We start from the raw sequence: 26,082 nt of genomic DNA, 5'->3' as shown, positions 1-26,082 counted from the left end.
GCTTGGACTCGTCGAACTTTATATAATTTCTGTTATTTCCTATTTCAATAATAATATTTTTAATAATATTATTTATTAATACTGCTTTCTAGCACGTGGCAACAGTTTTTAATTGGTAAACCACCGACTTCTGTATGTACTTTGTAATCCAGTTCCTTTAAGTTGTTTGTTTCTACACACTGATGATGTACTGTTATTTTCAGTATGAAATATCTGTACTTTATTAATACTGCTTTCTAGCACGTGGCAACAGTTTCTAATTGGTAAACCACCGACTTCTGTATGTACTTTGTAATCCAGTTTGTAGCGAACAGAACTTACATACCCTACTATAAGAATTGCCAAGGAAGTGTCCTAATAAATTACTAAATATATGAAGAGCCAAAGGCTTCAATTAGGCAACATAAAATTATTTAAATTAAGGGATATTACACTCCATATTGTTTCACAGCTGAATAAGAAACTCAAAAAGAATATTGGTTCAGTGCCATGGCATGTACAACTGCAAGGACTAGAAGTTGATAGTGCATGGGAGGTAGTTAAGAAGTGCTTGCATGAAGCAATGGCTGACTGTATACCTAGAGTCCGAATAATAAATCAAGTAGGGGTTAAATGGATGAATAACACCATTAAGCTTGAGTTGCAAAAAAAGAAACAACTATGGAGGGAATTTAAGGAGAAGGGTGACCGGCAGGCACATGAACGGTATAAAGCGCAGGCCAGAAGGGTGACGAGTGTGGTAAGAAAAGCAAAAAAGTATTACGAAAGAACATTGGCCATGCAGGCTAAAGAGAATCCTAAACAGTTTTTTAGATATGTAGCAAGTAAAAGGAAAAATGTACATGGCAGATTGATTTTAAAGAATGCCGATGGTAGGGAGGTAACTGAATCAGTTGAGATAGTTGAGTTACTGAGTGAGCACTTTGCAAAAGTATATCATCAAGCTGGTGACATTGCAGAAACGAATAAACCAGTAGATTATACGGGAATTGTGGTTAATGAAGTGGAGGTGAGTAGTCTATTGCATAACCTCAATGTCAATACATCTGTGGGATTGGATGGTATACCAGCTCGTGTTGTACGAGAAGCAGCTAAAGAATTGTCAGTACCCTTGACCATTTTGTTTAATTTGAGTCTCGGGTCTGGGTTAGTCCCGAGCGGGTGGAAAGAGGGGAAAATAGTTCCACTGCATAAAGGTGGTTCCAAGACTGCTGTTGTAAATTACCGACCGATTAGCATATCAGGAATCATTGTAAAGGTCTTAGAGAAAATAGTCAAAAGGAAAATACAAGATTGGATTGAAGAAAATGGGATACTGTATCGGGGACAGCATGGTTTTGTGAAGGGTAGGTCATGCCTCAGTAACTTGCTCACGTATTATAACACAGTGACGGCTGAACTGGATAAGGGTAATGGGTTTACGGTGATTCTACTGGACCTTGCCAAGGCCTTTGACAGGATTCCACATGGAATTCTAATCAGTAAATTGCAGCATATGGGAATGGACATAGGGTTGGTGAGATGGATAGGAGGGTGGTTGACGGAGAGATATCAGAGAGTGGTTTACTCGGGAGTAGAGTCCACAAGACGGCCTGTGACTAGTGGTGTGCCACAAGGATCTGTTCTTGGACCAATGCTGTTTAATTTGTTCATAAATGATATAGGAAATGATCTGAGAGGAACAGTTCATTTGTTTGCGGATGATGCGAAGTTGGGTAGGGCAATAGTGAATGCAGATGACGTCAAAATTTTGCAGGATGATTTGGATAGATTGGAGGTCTGGGCTAAGGAGAATGGATGTCAGTTTAATGTGGCAAAATGTAAGGTTATGCATTTTGGGGTGAAAAGATTGGAGGCAGTTTACTGCATTGGTGGAACCCTGCTCCAGGAAATTGATGAGGCATGAGATTTGGGAGTGTTGGTGGATAGGGAATTGAAATTTAGGGGACACATTGCAAAAGTGACCAAAACAGCTCATCAAATCACTTGGTTGCTGAAGAATACGTTGACAAGCAGAGACAAGCAGGTTATTGTTCCTCTCTATCGAGCCTTGATAAGACCCCATCTAGACTACTGTGCTCAGATTTGGTCACCTAGGTTTCTTCTTGATGGGGAGGATGTGGAGAGGATCCAGAGGCGAGTGACCAAGATGATAGCAGGTCTGTGGAATGAACCGTATGAGAACAGGTTGAGGATTTGTGGGTTGCAAAAATTGGTTGATAGGCGGAGGAGGGGAGATATGATTGAGATATTCAAATTACTGAAGGGTTTCTATAAAATTAATTCTGAAGATATTTTTGAGAACAGGGCTGGTTGTGGGAGGATTGAGACATTCAAATTACTGAAGGGTTTCTATAAAATTAATTCTGAAGATATTTTTGAGAACAGGGCTGGTTGTGGGAGGACTAGGGGACATCCATGGAAACTGGGCAAAAGTGTGGTTAGTAAAGGTGTTAGAGCTGGGTTCTTTACTTTTAGAGTAGTGAATGAGTGGAATGCGCTCCCTGAGTCTGTAGTGGATGCTGTGACAGTGAATGAGTTTAAGGCGAGGTATGATAGATACTGTATGAATGTCAGATAGTTGTGATGAATATGATTTTGGGCCTCCCTCGATGAGTCTAATGACTCCCTGGAGTTGCCCGTAATAATAGTAATAGTAATAATTAATTTCCTTAAATTACTGTGGTTATTGTGTAATTTATTATTTATAATCATGCCACAGATACTTTTAAAGATTAGAATGCGGTTAATAGCAAAGAAAGCTAGGAGAAAAAAAGAAATATACTTGCTTTGCTGATTTTCAGAAGGCATTTGACAGTATACCAGAAAGTTACATTAGCAGCATTAGAATCTTATGGAATTGACAGAAAATTAATAGCTATATTAAAAGATTTTTATAAGAATGCAGCTGCAGCAGTTAGAATAAGTGAGATTTGGGGAAATGAACAAGAGGTGCTAGACAGGAGGACACATTATCACCAAGCATTTTAATCACACATTTAGAAAGAGCAATGGATAAAATGAAGGAAGATGCAATAGGAATATCAGTACATGGGATGAGAATTAACAATCTGAGATTTGTAGATAACATTGTTATTACTGAAGAAGACCAAAGAGAACTACAAAAAACATTGAAACTCTTAAATGAGGAAGGGAAGGGAAGAGATTTAGACTTGTTATGAACTTGGAAAAAACAAAGACAATTTTATTTTGTGAGAAGTACATGAAACAAAAGATACAAGTGGATGGAATTGATATAGAAAATGCAGAATTTGGGAAGTAAAATGACATATGATTTGGACTGTCAAAAAGAAATAAAGATCAGATCTGATCTAACAGATACATGCTAATTGTTAACATGAATATTCTTTTTGAATTAATTTTTTATTTTTATTTGTTATGGTATTTTATATTCATTCATATGTGACAAAAATATGTTGTAAAAGTGAGTTAAATAAAATAATGTTAAAATTTGAACTCTCATTTTTCTTAAAAACAACTAATCATAGAATTTGTAAGCCTGAAATGAGAGAAAAAATGTCTGTGTTGAGCCCTCTGTAATTTTCAAATTTACGGAGGGCATAAGTAGTATGCTTACATCCGCCCATAAGGCAGATGTAAGCATACTACTTATGCTTACATCTGCCGAAACTTTTAGTTTCTATATATTCGGCACGAAACTCTTATAGTTTATATATTTGGCTATGAAATAATGTTGGATTCAATATTTATCATGCATGTCCCTCTGCAAGATGTGCTTTACATTTATGGAAAATACTAAGGAAAGTGTCTGCAGCTTGCTCCACCTTTATTACGAGTTGCCCATAAGGCACTACTTATGCTTGCATCCGCAGAAACTTTTAGTTTCTATTTATTCAGCACGAAAATCTTGTAGTTTCTATATTCAGCTATAAAATAATGTTGGATTCAATATTCACTTAATTTGTACCATCATGTATTATATTTGCAGTGTTTTTTTTTAATATTTTCTTGCATTTTAGCACATACTAGTAATGAATGTATCTCTCAGATATACTGCGATCTATGCTGCAAGCTCCAAAGCAGTTTACAATAATTTCTTTGAGGGCGCACTAAAAATTCACTGTGGGCGCCATAGTACCCACAGGCACTGTGTTGCTGAACTCTGGTCTAGACAGTCCTATTTAAAAACTTGCTCAATAGTCACTGTTATAAAAAAAATTCCATCCATTACAAATCACTAGTAAAAATGACTTCCTTATTTACTAATGTACTACTAAAAGATACACTTGATTTAATAACGTACACTCCTCTCATATCTTTGCATTATTCAAATTTACTATATATGCAGGTTACTTTACTTGGCAAGGAAAAATCTACAAACAGATTAATGGTACCGCAACGGGTTTTCCCTCCTCTTCACCTCTTTACTAAACTTTTACATGAAGCACTTGGAGAACAAAGTACTTACCAGCCACTTTTAAATCCTCAGTGTGCTTGTGCTTAATTGATGATGTGTGCACCATTTGGCATACATACAATCAATTTGAGCAAAACACTGGATTCTTTTGTAAATTTACCTTAACAGTCACTACACAAAAATTTACTTCACATTTGAAAAAGAGTTCAAATAACTCTTTGCCTTTTCTTGGCACATTATTGCCTTTCAGATACCTTTCAATGTACTTTATAGAAGTCATTAAGAGGCCAGAGCTTCATTTTTAGTCAGCAATGGCTATAAAGCACTCTCCTAACCTTAATAAGCATGACTGCATTAATCTGCCAAAAAATTGGGAGACAGTCATGCATATTAAGATGAACTCCTACATAACTATAATAACTTTTCATACAACCTTAGAGGGTGCCAAATTAGAACTTTAGATCTTTTGTCCATTATAATTTGAATTGTTTCACTTACCCATTGTTGCACCTAAACTGTAACATGCTTTGTTCTGAGGATACCAGTTTAAAATCCAGCAAAACATAAGTTAATAAACATCCTTTTATAACTGACTATTTTGTTTGGTGTTGTAATACTTAAAATAGTTATAAATTGAGCATTATTTAGTAATTCAGAATTAAAATTTAAAGAGCTATTACTATACACATACCTCAAGACACATCTCAATTAATGGTCTAAGGTGAGGAACTACTACAGCTACCTCACACTCCACCAGTTCATCAAAAATTTCCATTGCTTCACAGGCTTGATCCTGAAACAAAGTAAAGTAATTTTAAAACAAGAAGTAACCAATATATTATTACCAATTAGAGAACTTAAGTTTTATTGGAATTATTTAACCAGGATATTTCAAAGTCAGACTGTAGCAGGAGCTTTTGCTTATATACTAAAGTGAGCTGCTTCAACTAATTTTACTACAGCACAAGACATGAATAGCAGTTTTCCTAATATCACAAAAGGAATGCTGGCTGGTTAATGCCTGTTAGTAAAATAACAGGTTGCAGTTTCAAATTCTATTATGGGCATGGTTGTTTGTGATTGCCTTCAGATGGAAGATGAATTTCAATGCTTGGTCTGATTACTAATACACTACCTGCTTACTGGAGGCTTTAAGTGGCTTGAAAAAAGTTCCATATTTGATCTCTAAGAGCAGTATTTTTGGATTCTGTAAAAAATAAGAAATAAATATAAATGAAATTAAAAATTCTTTTAATACTATAGGTATTATGCTTCCATCCACAAAAGCTTGTAAACCTTTGTATACAAACTTCTGTAGATGGAAGCAATAAAAAAAAAGGATGTTTTTTTTAACTAGTAGAGTTAAACCTTTACTGTAAAATGTCAAAAATCTGTAAACAACAATGATGAGGGTTTAGATTAAACAAAAGCAACATGTGGCTAGTGAAACTATTTTTGCTTTGTGGAGCTACTACTACCAAAAGAGATTTACTACATTCAAGATCCATAAAATGAGCTTGAACAATCTGAAAAACATATGTTTTGATGACAAGTAAGGATTAATTTGCTTCTCTACAACATTTTAAAATGAATCTATTGTCAAACCGTATTTTAACCATTATTTTCTTAGGAGAGACATTTTGCTAAAGACAATCTCTTTCTCCATTGAAATTACAAACATGAACATCAAGAGAGACATAAAGCAGACATTGTATAAATAATGTCTGGAACAAATTTTTTTTTGTTTAAGAAGTGCCACATTTTTGAAGTCTTAATCTCTGTGCATTGTAATACACTACTTAAGGAGGAGAAAATAAACATTAAGTAATGAGCAAGCTAACAGTAACAGAGAATATGTGAATATACTAACAATGCTGCATGTGTACAATTTGCATTATTATTCATATTATTAATACCAGTAATGATGTGTAGAATGAATGAGATCTGAATAATATATAAACAGGTAAATAAATTTCCAAGATCTACTTTCACCAGGTTTTTAAAGGAATCACAAAAGAATTCCTTCATCAGAGCATTCAAAGAATTGCCCAGACGAAGGAATCCTTTTATGATCAATATAGGCACTAACTGAATTTTCTTCCCCTCCACACACACACACACACACACAGACCTAGATGTGTTCTGACATGCATATCATTCCTGACCAGCCAGTTCTGCATAAACACGAACAAATGATCTTGTACAGCCACAGCTTTTTTTTTTTTTTTTTTTTTTGAGTGAAAAATCGGGAGATTTTGGTCCATGATGGATAAATATAATGCAACAATAGTGCTCTTTTGGGAGCAGCACTTTTTTGATGACCCCCCCCCCCCCCGCATTAATCATATTCACTTTGGGCAAGGATAATACTGAAGTATTTGAGTTCTTGCTTTTTTTCTCTTACTGCTGGAAAAGTTATATGGTCATCCATCGGTTTTGATACTTGTAGATGAGCTTATATGTTGGTTAGACATACTTCTAATTTTTTAGGAATTGACAATGCAAACTAAATTATTAATTATAAAAACTTTAATTAATAACTACCTATATTTTGGCAATGTTACACTGGTATCTTCAGGAATCACAAAACAATGATATGCACATGCAGGCACTCACACTATGCAAATGAGGCTGAAGAAATGGAACTGAGTCTTATAGTCCTAAAAGGTGCCCCCTAGCAGGCTAAACTGGATTGTCTTGGCCGTTGGACTGATGATCTTAGAATGTATGCTTCCCAAATTTGGGGCAGTCTCATGCACTGCTAGTCCTGAATTATGCTTTCTCCATTAACAGTTTGCCTAAATAATGACTACACTCATATAGATTTTCTTTCTCTCTCTAGCCATTATGACATAGTTTATTTCTGCATTATTTTTTCTAGTGAGATTTTCATGAATGCTGTTCAGCAAAATTGGCATCCTTACACTTCTTGCTCAATCTGCAATATCATAAGCAGCAGCTTCTCGACATTCATTTACACTTCAACTGCTACCTCTATTTATCTCATTTTTCATTTATCTTGTTCTCTGGGAGAGCTTTTCTCTCTGCAGTATTCCCCAAAGACTTCGACCTGCATGTCATTGAATCGATTTTGAAGAGCTGCTTTCTCTCTTAGGATTGGCATTTTCTTATTTTGTGTGTGCATGCACACACATGTTCAGAATCTGGGTAGATACCTATAGAGGTTGCACAACAGAGATTTACATGATGCATATATCTGTATTTCTTTCAGTTACATAGCTCTGACTGTTCAAAGATCTCCAATATATAATAGCAAATACCAGCAGAGATAATATACCTACCTATCTTACACCATGAATGTTTTATCCAATGGAAGAAGACAAAATATAATGACGATATTAAAGATGAATTTTTTTAAATGGCCAAATAAAATTATACTTAAGTTTTGAATTTTATTAGAGTTTATGAGAATAAATGAATGATGGATCTCGATATCCTCATTATGTATTACTTATTTGCCAATTTGAAGTCTTTGTAGTTCTATATACTGGCATTAATTAGACAAAGCATTTGCAAGTGTATTGTTATAGAAAGAGCTTAGTATGAATGAAATCGAACTCTGAATCCTGTCTTATTGTTTGGGTAAGCACATTAATTCTGGATATTTTTTGAACAACCCATATAAGAATTTATGGAGAATAAATATCACTGTTTAAGAATAATGGATAACGAATTCAAAATTACTTAATTATTCATGACCTAGGAACTAGCAATGCTTTACAATTTTAATATTTAATCTTAAACTTACTTCATCACAGAGTGCTAGACTTTTTACAACTGCCATAACAGATGGAATAAGTTGCTGAAACTGTTTCTGAAAGGTCATTTAAAAATAGTTTTAACAAACAATTATAGCAACAAAGTTGTAAATTAAAAAAAAAGTATTTTTTTAATTTCTTTAATGAAATTAAAAATATAAATGTAAGAAGCAATAAAGCAGCAGCAATATATATGTATATTGATAAAGCCAGTCAGTATTGAGATATGAAAAAAAAAAAAAAAAATTAAATGAAACAAAGAGCTTGCTGAATGTCAATTTACAAAAAAGACATTTACTGAAAAGGCAATTAATAAAACAAAAATTAATGGAATGGAAACAATTCGATGAAAGAATTCAATTCGCTGTTTATCAAAAAAGGGAAGGAAGTAACTATCTAGTATCTTAGTAACATCATTTACTCAATTTTATGAGTGATTAAGATCACAGCATTTTCCAGATTTACCTTTTAATCCTTTGCATCAGAATATTGACACTCTGCAATTTGGGAAAGATATTAATTTATCAAGATGGTTCAACTAGCAATAGCATGTCAACAAGCCTTGCGCAGCATGGAATTCTTACATTCCTGATTAAATACCTAATAAAAAGAATTACTATTAAGTGTTTCACAAAATGCTGAAGCATTTATAAGATTCTTCATTTTGTCCATCGATCCATATGCAAGTCATTATTGGATGGATTTTACCAGATGCAAAGAGTTCACTCAGATTTGGTAACTGGAATCATAAAAATATGATGAACCATTGTAATGTTCAATTAAGCTATTTTCAGGGTAACAGAGGGAAAATATGACAAAATTATCTTGTTCATCAGTAGAATTTAATTATTTAACATTTAGGAAACACAAGGCTTATATGGTTCAATTTTGGCTACAATCAGCTAATTTTATTGAAAAACTTGACAAAATATTTCCATCTGTATAGTATAGTTAAAAAATAATAATTTGAATGGTATTTAATGAAGTAAGTTTGGTAGTTATAGTATCTATTAAAATTTGTCAATTTTGGTTTATATCAGATGTCATTTACGAAAAATTAGGCAAAGCAAAATTTTATATCTATGGTGCATAAAGCTTAGGTGGGTGTTTCACAGGATGAATGACAAACCATGCAATTAAGTAGTATGTACACATTACAGAATAATGTTTTAAATGCAGTAAAATAATTATGAATAGCTTAGATGACTGCCTACTTACCTTATCTGCAAATTAGGTTATTTTAAGGAAAACTTTAAAACAATATTCCATAAGGGGAAAAAAAAAAGAAAACTCAATGAACAGTGCAAAGAATTCATTGAAAAAGTTTACATTGATAGTTCAGTGGATGAGTAGCATTGAAAATTGCCTTTTTTGATGAATAGATCCTTCAAGTCAACCAGGAAATGTGTTCGAAAAGATGAAAGAATAATGGTAATATTCCCATTAAATTATATAGTAAACTGAGGAATATTACACAAAAAAGTCAAAGGAACTCAAAAAATATGTTAATATCACATTATCTCTATTAAAATTAAGCTGCAATCTAACATGGAACTGGCCATAAATCTTTGAACACAATGCAAGGATTTATCGATCAATATAAAGGTGCATATAAACTGTGGTAATATTTAATAATTAAAAATGAGGTGTAGAGCAATTAGCACATTACTTGATGATCACGGCAGATTTGAAGAATGCTCAGAGAATTGCTTACTTGTCGCTCTTATAATGAAGACTGAAAGAAGCAAAAGGTATTATATGATATAAGTCTCCTTCATGTCATTCAAATTAAAATTATCAGATTTTTTTTTTTTGGAATTCTACATTGCCATTCTGGAAAATTACTGTGATAATTCTGAAAACGGTCTTGTCATATACCAGCATAATCATGCTCCACCACAAGGCAAGTTAGAATTAAGATAGTTTGTAGATAACACTTATGATGATTAATGTGCTCAGGTCGGTCACTTGAGTTTCTTGGGGATGAGAAAGTGGCTGAGAGGATCCAGAGGCAAGTAACCAAGATAGCGAGTGGTCTGTAGAATACACCTTATGAGAATAGACCGAGGGTTTGTGGATTGCAAAAGTTGGTTTATAGGGGGAAAAGGGAGGGGATATGAGAGAAATATTTAAGCCACTTAAAGGATTTTATAGGATTGATACAGGGAAAATGTTTTACTTGGCTAGTGGGGACTTCATCCCTGGAAGTTGGGTAAGAGTGTGGTTAGCAAGGGCATGAGGGCTAGATTTTTCTCTTGAAGAATGTTGAATCAATGGAGTGGGTTGCCTAAGTTAGTTGTGAGTGCTTTGTCTGTTAATAGTTTCGCATATGATAGGATATAGATAGGAGAGGTATGATAGATATTATGCTGATAGTTTGGGTCTCCCATGATGAGTTAAGATTCTATGGAGGTACCCAAGCACTAATAATGATAATATTAATGCCACAAATGTTTTATAAAACTAAACGGAATGTCTAATGGGTCTAAACTCAATCCTCTTGAGCTGTTCTGAAGAAGCACAGCAAAGATACTAATCCTTATTACTGTGAAATTATGGAGAGACTCCTTCCCAAAAGGATTATGGCTGTCATTCAAGTCAAAAATATGCTAATTACACTTTTTCTATGCACACATATTCTGTTAACAATTAGAAAACTTTCAGAGTTGTTTTTTTTTGTGTGTGCATTGTTAACCAAGAGGAAACAAAACTGACAACACAGTATATCTCATTCCTTTAATAGTTTATAAAAATTAACTTATTATGTGAAATGAAAATATTTTAAATTTACAACAGTAAACTTTAAGGGAAAAAAAAAAAAAAGAAATTTTTTAAAATATAATGAAAGTACAATTTTGACCATTTTAATAGTACGTAAATGTTTCTTACCATTTCTTCGGTGCCAATACTGCTAACTAAATTTGTCATGGCTCTAAAAAAAAAAAAAAAAAAAAAAAAAAAAAAAAAAAAAAAAAAAAAAACTTGTTCAAGTAAGTCTATGAACATTAAAACAATTAAAATATTTAACTTTATAAAATAAATGTAAACAGCTCCTCTACAGTGTAATCAGCTGCAATGCAAACCCTGAATAGTAAAGCTTCATTTTGATTCCTGCATAGGCCTATCCAAGGGGCAACAAGTTTTTCTCCTCTTACAAAACAGATAAACAACTGGGGAGCTCATGCAATTAGCAAGCTATAGAGTGAACTGCTCTGGAATTACCAAAATTAGGCTTATAAAAAGCAAGTTACTTGGTTTTAAGATCACTGGGAGTGCCTCTATACTGTAGTTGAAAAGATGATATGACATACATTATATGGATGGAAAAGATCAGGGTTCCATTATCATGAATAATGCAAGAAACATTTCTCTGAAATTAGTTGTTTCACCTTGCATTCAAATGAATGCGAGGTGAGGTTAGATGGTCTCACACAGAAGTGGCATTTCTAAATAATTCAAATTCTTCATCCTACAATGGCAACACTGTCATGAACAATCAGGGCATAGAGTGAAATTGTAAATGGCTGAAGTGGAGAGTAGGTTTTAAGGTTCTAAGACATCATGGACCTGGAGGATGCAAAAATTATCAGCAACCTGGATTTAGGGCCATAAAATATCAGAATTTTGGACAGAAAGGTGACTTTGCATTAAGGTCAATCACTCCCTCCCCCCAAACACACTCAAGAGGGAAAAATAATAAATTTAGAATTATAGAAGGAAAAAATGACTCCCCCCCATGTGTGTTTTGAAGGCACTGGAAATTAATGGCACCCCTGAAACACCTTTCTTTAATGTGTCTTGCAGCAAAACAGGAGAAGTCCCTAAAAGGATGGAAAGAGGATAAAATTGTTCCACATGAGAGGGGGGAAGAGGAAATAAGACAGCCTACAATTTATAGGCCAATCTGTATGCCTGGGGGTTGTGGTTGAGGCATTATGTTACAGAGGTCGGTGAAAACTAAGATTTAGAAATGGGTTAATAATAGCAGTATTCTCTATGATGGTTAGATTGGGTTTGTTAAGGAAAGGTCATATTTTAGAAACTACTTAAGTAATACAAATTCACTGAACAAGGAAGATGCACATATAGTGGTATAATACTTGGATTTTTGAAGGCTTTGATAGCCTGCCATCCAACAAGATGGCAACTAAATTGAAATGAAAGGGACTGGGGAGTTGAATAGCTCACTAGCTGTAAGAAAGATATCAGAGGGTTGTGTATAGGAGAGTAGTATTATCCCCAAGGGCAAAGGTCACTAGTGGAGTGCCACAGAGGCCCTTATTGTTCAATTCATATGTTAATGATGCTGGGACAGACTTAAACTTAAGATATGCTGCTGTTGGCAGATGATGCAAAGTTGGGGAGAACTACAAGGAGCAGAACAGATGTTATGGCCTTAGCATTATAGCACATCAGTCTCATATGCAAGGTGCAGGTTGAGGAAGAGGAGAAACAAGTTCAATGTGCTTGCAGTTGTACCCAAAAAGAGATGTCAGGCAGCTACTGCTCTTGTTTCAACAGGCCGAACCGTAAATGGAGAAATGGTGTTTGCCACTTTACTGGAGCAATGACCATGGAAATACCTGTGGAAGCACATAACCGAAATTTTGCTTTTGGGAGACAGAGGTTTAAGTAAGCCTGTGAGGAAAGAGTTATCTATGAGCCAAACTGTTTTCTTCTGGTCAGTATCAAATTTTTTTTCAAGGTTTAGGTATACCATCCCAAATATGTGAACAATTATTTAAATAACTACTTATATTAATAACTCTTAAAGAGTTAATAACTCTTTGATTCCGATCTTTGAGTTTCTTATTCAGTTTTAAAACAATGTGGGATTTAATATCCCCTTAATTTAAATAATGTGAACAATATTCTAAAGATGGACAGATTTGGAATTTATATGGGGTTAGTAGTTGGGTGGATGTAAAATAGCTTCTTGAGTGAAAAAGAGGAAGCTAGTGATGTGTTTGTGCCAGGAGAGGCTGGAGGTAAATGTCAAAGGAGAGAGAAATATGATCCTGTCTGACCAAGTTATCCTTACCCCACTGAAGGATAGTATGTAGATCAGCATTTCAAGCAGTGGTACCATGTGGATGATCTTCATGTTTAGGATGTCTAGCTACATGGTTTGTCAAGGGTGAATGGAACGTGTTATTATTATTATGTGGCCACCTCCAAGGAATCCAAAGACTCATCAAGGGAGAGCACCTACTCTATCTCCACTACTCAATCCATCAAATACAACGAACTGCAACTACACCAATGCCATCTACCACTCGCCACCACTAGTATTTTCACAGACAATTACAAACATCCATGCTCGCTTTATCATTGACAAAGATGTGGATATGGTTGGTGGTGATTCAGAGCGTGTCATTTATGTATAAGAAAGCAACTAAGCACTTGTGTTTCCTGTGTTCCGCAAAAAGTCATAAGAAGAATATTAAATAACCTGGTCACCAAAAAAAAAGTCCTGGAAATGCCAAGGGTGATAGCACACATTTTTCCAAACTTTTCCATGGTATGCATCCAGTGGTGAATGATGTAGGCTAAGAGATCAACTGTGGATTTGGATTAGTAGAATTCATAGAATTTGTTGATTAAATGGTGAGCTTCTAGGTAGTGAAGAAATTGACTACTGATAAGTTTCTTCATTATTTTGAAGAGGATTGAGGTGATGGCAATTGGTCAGTAGTTGGCTTTTATATCCCTTTTATGGAATGGATTAGACATATGCTTACTTCTAGCTGTTGGAATAAGTGGCAACTCAGTATAGAAGATCGAAGAGATAACAGAGGACAGGCATTAGTTCTGGAGCACAACATTTCAGTATAATAGGAGAGATGCCACTGGAACCAGGACTTTTTTTTTGGTGACCAGGTTATTTAATATTCTTCTTATGACTTTTTGCTGAACACAGGAAACACAAGTGCTTAGTTGCTTGAATGGAAAGAGGTAATTTTTCCTCATCATTTATGTAGGAGTTAGAGGAAAAGAGTTTTTTCGTGTGTAGAGGCTTAAGTGCTGTGAGGACATCATGTTGGAGGCTTAATGGATTGTATACAGCACTCAGAAAGGATTAAAACAGAATTTAATTCTTCCTACATTTCGTCAGGAAAAGAGTAATGCCAGGAGATCTGCTTTATCCTTGGGCGATGTAACAGTGGTGACACTCGGAGATAAGAGAGATAGGTGGAAGCACAGGCGAGCAGGAGGTGTGTCTGATGGCTTTTGCAAGAGACTAAGAGGTAAGTTTTCTGCTATTGGTCTTTATGAAATTGGATTTAGATTCGCTGATAGTTGTTTTACATTTATTACATACCTCAGCATAGGCGAAGTATGAAGCCAGGGTTCCTGATAAAAGTCACCTGCTATAAGCTGAGTTTTTTCTTCAACTGCTTCATACATCCTCTGTTCGAACCAATGCTTAAAAAATGGACAAGAATTTTGGATAGAATGAGGGCCTTCATGCCAATGTAAATGCTTGCTGTGACTCGTCTCGCTCAGTACAGCTATCTGGATCAGTAAAGTAGAAGCAATAGTGATGTCATGGAAAGGAAGAGTGATAGAAATCTATTACTCTTCCATTTATAAAAGTACCAAGTGGTCATCCCACTTGGTACTTTTATAAAAGTATAAAAGTGCTAAAGGATGCATGGTTGGGTGTGGTCAGGGGAGGGGGCATTCTGTGAGAGTAGAAACTTGCAAAAAATTGTAATCAGAATTGCCAAGAGGAGAGGTCACCTCTACAGTATATCTGGAAGAAATACTAGTTAAAAAAGATTAAGGGTATTATTGGGAATTTGGATAGGTAGATATATAATTTGCATTAGATCATTGCTTATAGCAAAAACTTTATTGCATCCAGCTTGTTTGGTAGTGTTGGAGAAGGGGAGCTAGTTGGTATTCTGGACGTTTAGGTCATGTAAGAAAATGATTTCACTGTATGGATAGCTGGATTCAAGATGTTAGAGCTTCATGGAGAGAAAGGTGAAGAGGTCTGAGTGGTTTTCAGAGCATGGAGACTGGTAAATGCACCAGATGAATGTTACTAAGCAGAACAAGGAAGCCTTAAGCCAGAGGAAGTCAAAAGTAGGAGATTTTAAATTTGGTATTCTCTGGAAAGCAATGTCAGATCTCACAAAGGCATAGGTGCCCCCTTGTGGTGAAACGAATGAAGAGTATAATTTGGGCAACTGAAAGTGAACTGTTGTTGACGTAGTTGCAATTCAGATCTCTGCTAGAATTTATGTCATAAATGTTTGTAAAGTTGACATGCAAGTTTTTTTTTTGGTAGAGATTATCTAGTTGGAATATTATGCTTGGTTTGGTCTGTTTGGATGAACCAGTTATCGAGGAAGATTTATTTTGATTGCAGTGTTGCCATCATTGTTTGTCTGCTTCATTTTTGATTTACTGTTAGAGGGAAAGAGTGAGGACATGCAGTGGGAACAGATAATCATGAATATGACACCCATACAGAGAGTGACAAGTGTCCTTGCCATTCCATGGCCTCAACAGTGTCTCCCACATACTACTACTTAGACTGTGACCAGGCATGACCTGACAGAGTATATGGCAGTGCAATTATGAGGCTGCTGAGCAGGAAGGAAACTGACTTATTACTGATAGATTTTTTTTTACTCATATCTGGTAGCTAGCATGCAGTACAACCATTTTAACTGATGCAACTCTGAAATGGAGGTTCTGGGTCTCTATGTTTGGCATGCCATTGAATGGCATCACACACTGCACTGAGAAGAGGGAGGGACAAAGACTGAAACTTCAGCTCTGGAGGCCAAACATAGCTTTCACCACTTAAGGCACCAATAAGCAGGCTGTGGTGTTTCACAAGCAATAAAAATCATCTAGTTGGCATTTCCTCCAACTGGGAAGGTATCCTTCTACAGAAGGAATGCTTGATAGTGTGCCAGAACCCATTTTGTGGAAACTGGGAAAGTGGGGTTAGCTTGGCAGGGAGGGGCTGTATATTGTGCATTCCTGCCCATTAGTGGCCCTGGTAGAACAGAGACTTGGAGTTTATGGGCCACACTGCTAAAAGGGTGATAACATAACAGATTATGGAAATGATGAGAACCTTGACATGCAGAAGCAAAGATCTTATAGCTCACTTGTATAAGGTTTTGATCAGATTGCATACTAACTGCAGTGCAGAGATCTAATCTGTCAAGAGGAGAGTGCAGAGAGGGTCCAGAAAATATTCATTGTTTGTCTGAATTATTCCATAGATCTGACAAGGCAGTGTCAGATCTATGGAATGTTGGATATGAAGACAGACTGAGGGAATGTAATTTGCAGAACCTTGTGAACTGAAGAAGGGATATGATTGAGATGTATAAATTGGTGAGGGATTGTTACCAGATTAATGTGGAGGAAATTTTTCAGAGTAGAGAAGATGGTCAGAACAGGAGGCCATCTCTGGAAGTTGTATGAAGAGTGTGTGAGCAAGGAAATGGGAAACAGATTCTTTGCATGGAGAGTAGTTGATGAGTGGCATACATTGCCTGAGAGTGTAGTGGATGTGGAAACTGAAAATAGGTTTGTAAAGCACAGTTTGATGATCTTTTTTGCATGATGCAGACCTCCCACAATGTCTTTATTCTTTAAGGGCTGATATTAATCCAGCAACTATTATTTCTGACACAATAAATGGTCTAATTAAAACAAGTACAGATTTTCAATAGAGATCCAAAGTACCAAATTTCATTAAATCCCATCCATCCAGACCAAGCTACTGTGAAGGTGTAAAAAGTCAACTCTAGAATAGATCTGATTTTACATGTTGATCTCTCTATCATGAAAGATTAGGGGAAGTGAAATGCAGTCTTTGTGCAAAATAAGGCAGGACTGCTGTTTTGATAACTTGGAAATTGATAAGGTTGCTCTTGCCCCATTGAAATATGGAAAGCAAATCTGGTTGCCTTGATTTCTAATGGACATAAAAAGAATCAAAAAGTATCTTGACGCATAGGAACAGAAGACATAGTAATTAATAATCAAGAAAAACTGATTTAATTTAAGTATGTATTTTTATTAGCATAAAATTTTTGCTCTAGTATCAAGGACATCTTCAGCTTGACTTTCAAATTAAACAAGAACAGAAACTGATATATTCAACAGTGACATACACGAACTGCACGTACATGATGTTGAGTATTGTGGTCTAATTATATTAAGGTTCTAGTAAAAATAACTTGATTTTAAATTATTAAAATTTAATAATAAATAAATGTGTGTGTGTGTGTGTGTGTATATATATATATATAATTCAATTTAAATTAATTCTGGAATTTGTATTTTGGCCAAACAGGTAAATCTGCAGCCACGCATCATGAACATTTAGACTATGTTAAGTTTCACGAGCAAGAGCAATCAGAACTTGTAGAGCAAACCATCACCACCAAACACCAAGTTCTTTGGAAGAAAATTAAGGTTCTCCATAAAATTAATAATCTCTTGAAATGTTTATACAAAGAGTTATGAGACCTTGCTACATCAACCAAATAAAAATAGAAATGATGGACTTAATTTTCTCTCTTATGGGAAATAGTTCTTCACAAATTCCAGAATTAACTTAAATTTAATTATATATACAGTATATATTTATTTTTATTTATTACTGAATCATGTTAAAGTTATTTTTACTAGAACCTTAATATTATTAGACCATGATATTCTACACCATGTATGTGCAGTTTGCACATATCATTGTTGAATATACTGGTTTCTGTTCTTGTTGTTTAATTTGTAAGTAATACTGAAGATACTATTGATACTAGGCAAAAATTTTATACTAATAAACATACGTATGTATGTTTAATCTGTTTTATGTTATTATTCAAAAGTATACGGATAAGGTTCACTGGGGGGATTAAATCAGACAAGTATAATTAAAGCATGTATTGTGAAAGATCTTATATCTTGGGATACTTAAGCAATACAAGGTTTGCCAAATGAAGAAAAATGGAATGTACTGTAACCCACAAAATTATGAATAGGACATGAAGTCAGCAAGAGAAGTTTTATGAAGAGAAGAGCAGTCATACCAGTCTCAGAGTATGGTTTCAAGCTTTGGTCACCCAGATTCTAATGAGTATTAAAAAAGAACTGAAAATATACAGATAAAGTATGTTGTAAGATTAAATCAGAAAAGTTATGAGTCAGTAGTAGGTCAGAAACCTGTATAAGGGTATCATACCTTTCTTCCTCCTCTAAGTAAAGCTTCTTTTCATTAGACCAACAATCCAATGTGCTTCACTAGTTGTCTTACTAATATGATTCTCGAATTCAAATTTCTTTCTGCCTTAGTGATTCCAATTGGAATCACTAACTTTCTTGGCCTACATAGCCCATATTACGTGGCGAATAATTCCAATTCTGAAATGATTCATTGAAAATGAAATTTTCAATGAATCATTGCAAAAAATACATTTTCATTTTTTGAAAAATGAAAATGTATTTTTCAGAAAAATATTTGATACCATTGCTTTTTTAGACCTAAAGACAAAATAAATAGAAAGAAAAATATTTTTGACTTGGAAAAAAAAAATTCAGGTCAGAAAGGGTTAATATTTGGTTGGCTTACAACTGCAAATTCAGATGAATCAACTTGTGGTAATTTGTATAACTGACAATTAAAAACTATGAGGCCACCCTCACCACTCTACAACAGCATTTCTGTTATAACCAGAAATCTGGAAAAAGGGACTATGACTGGTGAATGATATTGTAACGAAGTCCTTCAACATCATGTCCAATTGTTCTGTGGTGTTGTATGCAAAGAATTAATTTTTATGGATGACAATGCCACACCACATTGTACACGAGCAGTGGATATACTTCTGGAGACTGAGGATATTAATCAAATTGAATGGCCAGCATGCTCCCCAGAGCTCAACCACATAGAACACGTTTGGGAAGCAATAGGGAGATGCATTGCTGCTCGAAATTCCCCTCAAGAAAACAAAGAAGGCCTTATCCTTGCTTTGAAGACCGGTGGGCCAGTTCCTCTCAAAAACTCCTGAATCACTTGGTGCTAAGAATGGTATGACGTTATAAGAGCTGCATTGCAGTTCAGGGTGGACATGTTCCATACTGAAATGTCTATCCGCATAGTTTTCTGTAAGCACTGTACGTTAATTCCTTAACTATATTCTTTGGAAATGTTTAACTTTTGCCAAAAAATCATGATTTAATTTGTATGAAATCTATGATATATTTTTTGTATAATACTGTATTTACTCGAATATAACTTACGATTGCATATATCTTGTACTCCTAATTTTACATTATGAAAACAGAAATTAAAAAGTTTCTCATCTACCTCACACACGAAAATGAAGAATAAAGTGATATCTTCGGAAAAGGGCCTTGACAGAGAAAGAAACTGGCTATGAACATTTTGTCATTGTGAAAACAAAGTGTTTAGTCTAGTCTTAAGTGTAAGTTTATTTTTTAATATGTAGTTAGTTATGTAATATTTGTTTGAAGTGTATATAAATTGTTTTTGTTATATTAAATATGTTTATTTTGTATTTTGGTCTTGAGTCGTGATTTATTTGGATTCTGAAAGAAATAGTAAAAAAGAGGTCATTGCACCAATCGGAGTGAATCTTGTGCATATATAGGTACACTCGGAATTAAAAAATTAATTGTTAGAAACAGAGATCATCTCCATGGTAGGATTAATATTAATAATATCCTTTCTCTTAAACCACTCATGTGCACAACCTCTAATTCCTATATTCTCCAGTTTTTTTTTAATAAAATATCATGGGATACTGTGTCAAAAGCTTTCTGGAGTGTGTAGTTTGTGTCTAAACCCATACTGGTTCTTAGAAAAGAAGTTTTTTTCCATTTGAAAAGTTAGTAATCTTTTTTTTTTTTTTTTTTTTTTTACTAATTTCGCTGATATTTTGGAGAAAACTGGGAGTAGGGAGATTGGCCTGTAGTTCTTTAAGATCATTTTTGCATCCTTTTTTTTTGCATTACCAGCCTTCATAAATTCTGTTGGAAACACCAGTCATCAGCAGTAGATTGAAGATACTCAAAGGAGCTATCACATATTCCTGACTCCTGCACAATGCTGACATTAATACTATCATGGCCCAGAGCAGAAGACTTTTTAAGTTTCATTATAATATTTTTAATTTCATTCTCACAAGAAGGAAAAAAGTAAAATGAACTCTCATTTCTTTTAAGTCTGTAATTTATGGTGGAGTATTAGGAATATTTACAAGATTTTTATTGGTGGTTACAAAGTAATTATTAAATCTGTCCGCTAACATTCTTTCACTGTTTAAATCTATGATTGCTGTCTTCATTACTAAGTCTTGGTAGTGTTGGTTCTCGGATATTTTTGCCCAGTATATTATTTATGAATTTCCATTGTGTTTTGACACTATCTTCACATTTCAAAGATTCACTACAGTAATACTCATTTTTTCCTTCTTTCAATTTTTGGCTTACTTGGTATTCTAATAGTATTTACATTGTGGGGATATTTTTTGTGTTTTTTATACATCTTATCTCTAAGTTTTATACATTGTTTCATATTGCATTATTCATGGCTTTGAGTTTGCACCTGTTTCTCTGGAGTATGACAGTTGTGTGTTGTATTCAATATTTAATATTTTAATATTGCAATATTAAAATTTGCAGTAAGCACTGTCAACATTGGTTTCAGATCATATCTGTTCCCAGAATATAGTACTTAATTTATATTTTAGCATGCTGTAGTTTATTCTAGGATACTGGATGCTGACATCTTTTGTGTTTGTAGATGGATTCTTACGGTCAGAAAGTGATTGTGATTGGCTGTTTTAACACTGCTGTTAAATGCATGCTCACATTCTTTGCAATGTATCGTATTTCCTAAGATTAGCAGCAAGTCAATCCTCTAGCTCTTTGTTCTACTTTGTGCTGACCATTGCAGAATCAAGTTCTGCTAATGATGAAAAGGTAGGCCACTCGTTGTGGTAATTTTCCATCATGATATCTGTGAGGTGCACATGGTTATCCATGCAGAAAAGTGGATATAATTTCCAATAACTTCTCTTCAGTTTCCCATTTGAAGAGGCGGGGGGGGGGGGGGGGGGGAAGGTGAGCAAATAGTTAAGTTTATGGTAGTGAATGTTCAGGTAAGTATATATAAAAGTGTTGCTTCCTGTGTTTAAAAGGGAGAGGTTACTGTTGTCAAGCATATGCTCAATAACTCTTGGTCTGATGTTTATTCCAGCATTACCCCACAGTGTTGCATCCATTTAAATCCCCCATTAAAAGTAAGGGGGTTGGCAATTGTAGTATGACATCATCAAGGTTATACTGAGAGAGAACTGCAACAGGAGGAATGTAGATGAATCATATTGTTATTATAGTTCCAACTGAGGTTGGATAACAACTGCTTCTACATTCAGATTGCGAGATTTGCTGGAAAGAGATATAGTTGCCCATAAGAATGTTCAACTATAACCCTTTCCAGCAATTCCTCCACAAGCAGGCTCATCCACTGTCCTGTTCTTAAAAATGATGGAAGTATTTTATAATACCAATTGTCTCTCAGCTTTAGGCGTTTTCTGCAGGCAGGAAGCATATCAGTTTACGCTTCTCCAAGAGGATCTTGATGTCATCGATGTTTTGAGAGAATCTATGACAATTCCATTGAAGGAATGTTTCATGATTTCTTTCTGGTGATATCATCTAGCATTCTGTGTTTAGTAGTTTTGTTTTCATTAGCCTTGGATGTTTTCTTTTTAGAGAATGAAGGACAGCCAGTATCCATCATTTACTTTTCATCAGGTAAAATAACCAAGACATTGTCAAATTGTATTCTCCTTTAGAGCACTAGACACAATCCATGCCATCTGATGATGGTTCATTTATTAAGGGATCTTGAGGTAGATCTTTAACCTTCTGAATGTGCCTGTTCCATTACCTTTTTTTATTAGAGGATTTTCATGTATTTACATGTCCTGAGGAATGAATCCACATCAATATGTCTCCTTGATTTGCTCTAAGAAAATGGTGAGCAAGTAATATCTTTCAGGGATAATGTAACTGTGAGAGAATGGTATTAATACTGGGAAGATGAGATAGTTCACTTTGACAGGTTTGGATCCCTGTTGACACTTTCTTTACAGCTTTAGTGTAACAGGGTTTATCAGATGTTGCTGCCATTTTTGTGGTATACTGCTCCTTTGCATACTGATAAGTGAGTACTGCTGTTTTTATTTTTTGGATTTCCTTTTCATCCTTCCAACTTTGGCATACTCAGGCTGGATGGTGTCCATCACAATTAGGACATTTAGGTGTTTTTTCTCTTGCATGGTTTGTTTTCAAGATCATCAGTGCCACATTGGTGCAAATGGTTTGAAATGTAGAGGCTTACTGAATATTTGATACCCACGACATAGTTCACTTTGAAGCATATCTCCTGAACAGAGCTTCTTTATGGACTACGAAGATCCTATAACACCCTTTAAAAATCTTCTTAGATGAAGGGAGACATTTTTCTAAGCAGATTTTTCCTGTTGAATGTAATATCAAGAAAAGTAGTATATTGACTGCTGATTCTGATGCTTTCTACTTCTTATTCTGATTTTTTGTTGGTGTTTCTATGGTTTCATGACATGGTTGGTGCTTGGAAAATAGTTCCGTGTTTTGCCTCTAAAGAAGGGTTTCTGTATGAGGAGAAAATTAATAAAAAATACCAAAAAAAGTTAAAAACTATTTTTGGTATTTTGGTATAAAGGAAAAAAAACAACAACAAAAAAAAGCATCAATCAGTTGGTCTCACTCTCCCTCCTACTTTATAATTGATCACTTTGTTATTCATGATTTTAGTGGTACAAAACTACACATTTAGTTCACTATTACAAAGTTGGCCAACTTTATAATTGATCTTAACAGTACAGAACAATTCTCAAATGGACAAGTGCAATTAGGAAAAAATGTTTGATTGGTGTGTCAAACATTTCTCCAATGCTCTTAGGCTGACTAACAGGATAACTGTTCAATATCTGTGTTGTCAAACTCCCTCCCTTCCTCTTTGTAATTGGAGTTGACCATTTATAAGGATGACTAGCAGCTAAAGCTTCAGGTTATTCACGATTTTAGAGGTACAAAACTATACATTTAGTTCACTATGAAGATTTCAGGTAAGTGACATGAATTTTGGATTTTCATTTTTATAATTTCACACTACTCCAGTTCCCATCTTTCTTATGTCTCCCATTATTATTTGCATTTGTACTTTTTTCATGTTTTTGTTTTATTTTTATATATATGGTTTCTGCCAATTCTTCATGTTATGTCATCAATGTATGATTTTCTGCCATTTTCTCTGTTCTATTTCTCACCATTTTCTTTGTTAACTGATCAGCTACAATTTTCTCCTTTCTTTTACTTTCTAGCTTTAATATAAAATATGAACAAATTTTTATAAAAAAAAGTCCTTCTCACAGGATTATTGCGAAAGTCTATTTTGTGATGTGGACAGTGACATCACTTGTGAGGAAATTCAGTGTACTATCATGAAAGTTTTGTGCTTTTACTATTAGTAAAATAAGAAGTATACTGACTGCTGATTCTGATGCTTTCTGCTTCATAGAAACACCAACAGAAACTCATTCTGAGTTTCTGTTGGTGTTTCTATGAAGGGTTCGGGCTTGGAAAATAGTTCCATGTTTTGCCTCTAAAGAAGGGTTTCTGTATGAGGAGAAAATTAATAATTAGAAATAACTTGGTTGCAACCAAGCTTAAAATAACAACATTAGTTGCAACATTTCTAGTGTGCTATAATGCAACATTTTGTTATAGTAGTGTTCACTATAGTGCACCACTGTAATGAAGTACAAAGCTGAATTTGATAAGGGATGTTTGTTTGAAAATTAAAGTTGAACAGATTGTAGATTGTGAACTATATACTTAAATATGTACATACAAATATTGGAAGAAATATGAAAAATGTAAAAACAAATACCGATCCTTGGAGACCTAGTGGTAAAATCTGAGGAAAAGATTCTGCCAGAGAAGCATGGGGAAGTCCTCAGAAAAGTTCAAAAAAAAAAAAAAAAATCAGAACATGAATTCGAGAAGTTAATGGGGCATTGCTGAAAAGAATAAATGTTATCTGAAGTTTTCTAGCAAGTAAGTCGATACATTCTCATTTAAACAATAAAAAACGCAAAAACAGGTACAGGAAAAACCGAGACAGCAGTCCATGTCCTTGAACAAAAGCATATCCTGCAAATCAACAAGGCCATAATATTAGACATAGAAGATAACGAAACAATGCTTAGAATATTGGAAACGATAGTCATAAAATGTGACGAAAAAACTCAATAAACATCCGCTGACTCTCATAATCTCCAAGAGATAGAAACTCTATAACATAAAAATTACGTCACGACTCCAAGACGATAGTTGTCAAAACGACTCCCACCCCTGACTTAGTCCCCTAAATCCCTCTCTTCCCCCAAAAAATAATTTCTATCTTCAGATCCTCCCTCACAAAACTCTTTCTACCCACCCTTAATAATATTATACACATATTAAAAAAAACTAGGTTTTTTCAAATAATTCCCCTACACTACTTTATCACCCCCCCCCCCCGCTTCAATAGCCTAACAGCACATGAAGGCATATCGCTGGAATAAGGAGACAGAAATCGACATTCAAAAAAGAGATGTCTAAATTTTCTCCTATTTTTATTCTTCATATATTAAGTTTATAACGCTTTAATAATGCTCTAGAATTTTGGGAGAGCCAATGACATTGTAAAAAAAAGGGGCACTCCTAAACGAAAGTAGACTATATTAGCCATTAAAATAATAGTTCATTCTCATCATCATCAATACCCTCAAAGGATACCATACATCCCTTGAGGGTATATGGCAGCAATGTAGTAATGTAATTTCATGTAGTACTACATGAAAAATTCACATCATTAATAACTTCCTACCTACAATTTTCCTCCAAATCAGTCTGTTACTTGTTAAGACTATTATCAGATCTTATATTTCTATAAGATCTGATAATAGTCAGATCTTCTATCTTCTAAGGCACTTTTTACTGTATATCAATTCACCTATATCATGGTCTTCCTCTGGGTCTTTTTCCTACTAACCTGACAGAGAACACTTGTTTTGCTAATTTTTCCTTGGCCATTCTGTTTAAGTGACCATACCACCTGAGATTAGCTCTGCTAATGCATTCCTGGATGCTGACAATGTCAAGTTCTTTCCTAATATCCTTGTTTTTAATATGATATTCCCATTGACGCCATCTGTTCATGCCCCTAATCTTTCTCAGGACTCTCATATCTGCGGTCTCTAGTCTTTGGTCAAGTGTTTTACTTCTGACCCAGCTCTCAGATCCATAAGTTAAAACTGGTTTGAACACTGTCTTGTATACAGCTAATTTAGTGTTCTGAGTAATTTCTCTCTTATTCCATACGAATTTATTCAGTTGACTTCCTACCATACCAGCTTTGTTGATTCTGTTGTCTATTTCCATATTTAAGTTACCATCTTCACTAAAAATCATGCCTAAGTGGCTGAAATGTTTCACTTGTTCCATAGGCTGTCCATTCACAATGCAGTTGATATTTTCAATACTTCTGCCTATTTTCATTGTCTTTGTCTTGTTATTGCTGACCTTCATACCATATCTATTATAACAGTTATTCAATTTAGTCAGAGAATCTTGCATACTTGTAGTGGATTTATTTAGAAGAATAACATCATCTGCATAAAGCAAAGTGATGACATTAACATCTCCAAGTTTAATTCCACTTTCCTTCATAATGTGATCCACATAGATAATGAATAACAGAGGGAATAATGGAGCTAGCTGAGGAATTAGATTAGTACCAGATCGACAAAT

At 34.6% G+C, this 26,082-nt stretch overlaps 1 protein-coding gene across 1 annotated transcript in view; it reads right to left on the bottom strand.

Annotated features, from left to right (window-relative positions):
• The window catches only part of LOC150103443 (importin-4-like), a 321,740-nt gene that overhangs the window by 208,843 nt on the left and 86,815 nt on the right, over positions 1-26,082 (bottom strand). The window contains exons 7-9 of the mRNA XM_090397560.1: positions 11,068-11,110; positions 8,169-8,234; positions 5,091-5,192 (exon numbers count right to left, since the gene is read on the bottom strand). Of these exons, the coding sequence (XP_090253686.1) occupies positions 5,091-5,192; positions 8,169-8,234; positions 11,068-11,110 (211 nt within the window). The remainder of the gene's footprint in view (positions 1-5,090; positions 5,193-8,168; positions 8,235-11,067; positions 11,111-26,082) is intronic.

The sequence above is a fragment of the Typopeltis vanoorti genome, chromosome 9 (genome assembly GCF_054136105.1).
Source record: "Typopeltis vanoorti isolate ZY-2024b chromosome 9, IOZ_Tvanoo_1.0, whole genome shotgun sequence".
NCBI classification, from domain to species: domain Eukaryota; kingdom Metazoa; phylum Arthropoda; class Arachnida; order Uropygi; family Thelyphonidae; genus Typopeltis; species Typopeltis vanoorti.
Note: the sequence above shows the minus strand (reverse complement) of the source record. Positions and strands in the feature narration are given on the sequence as shown.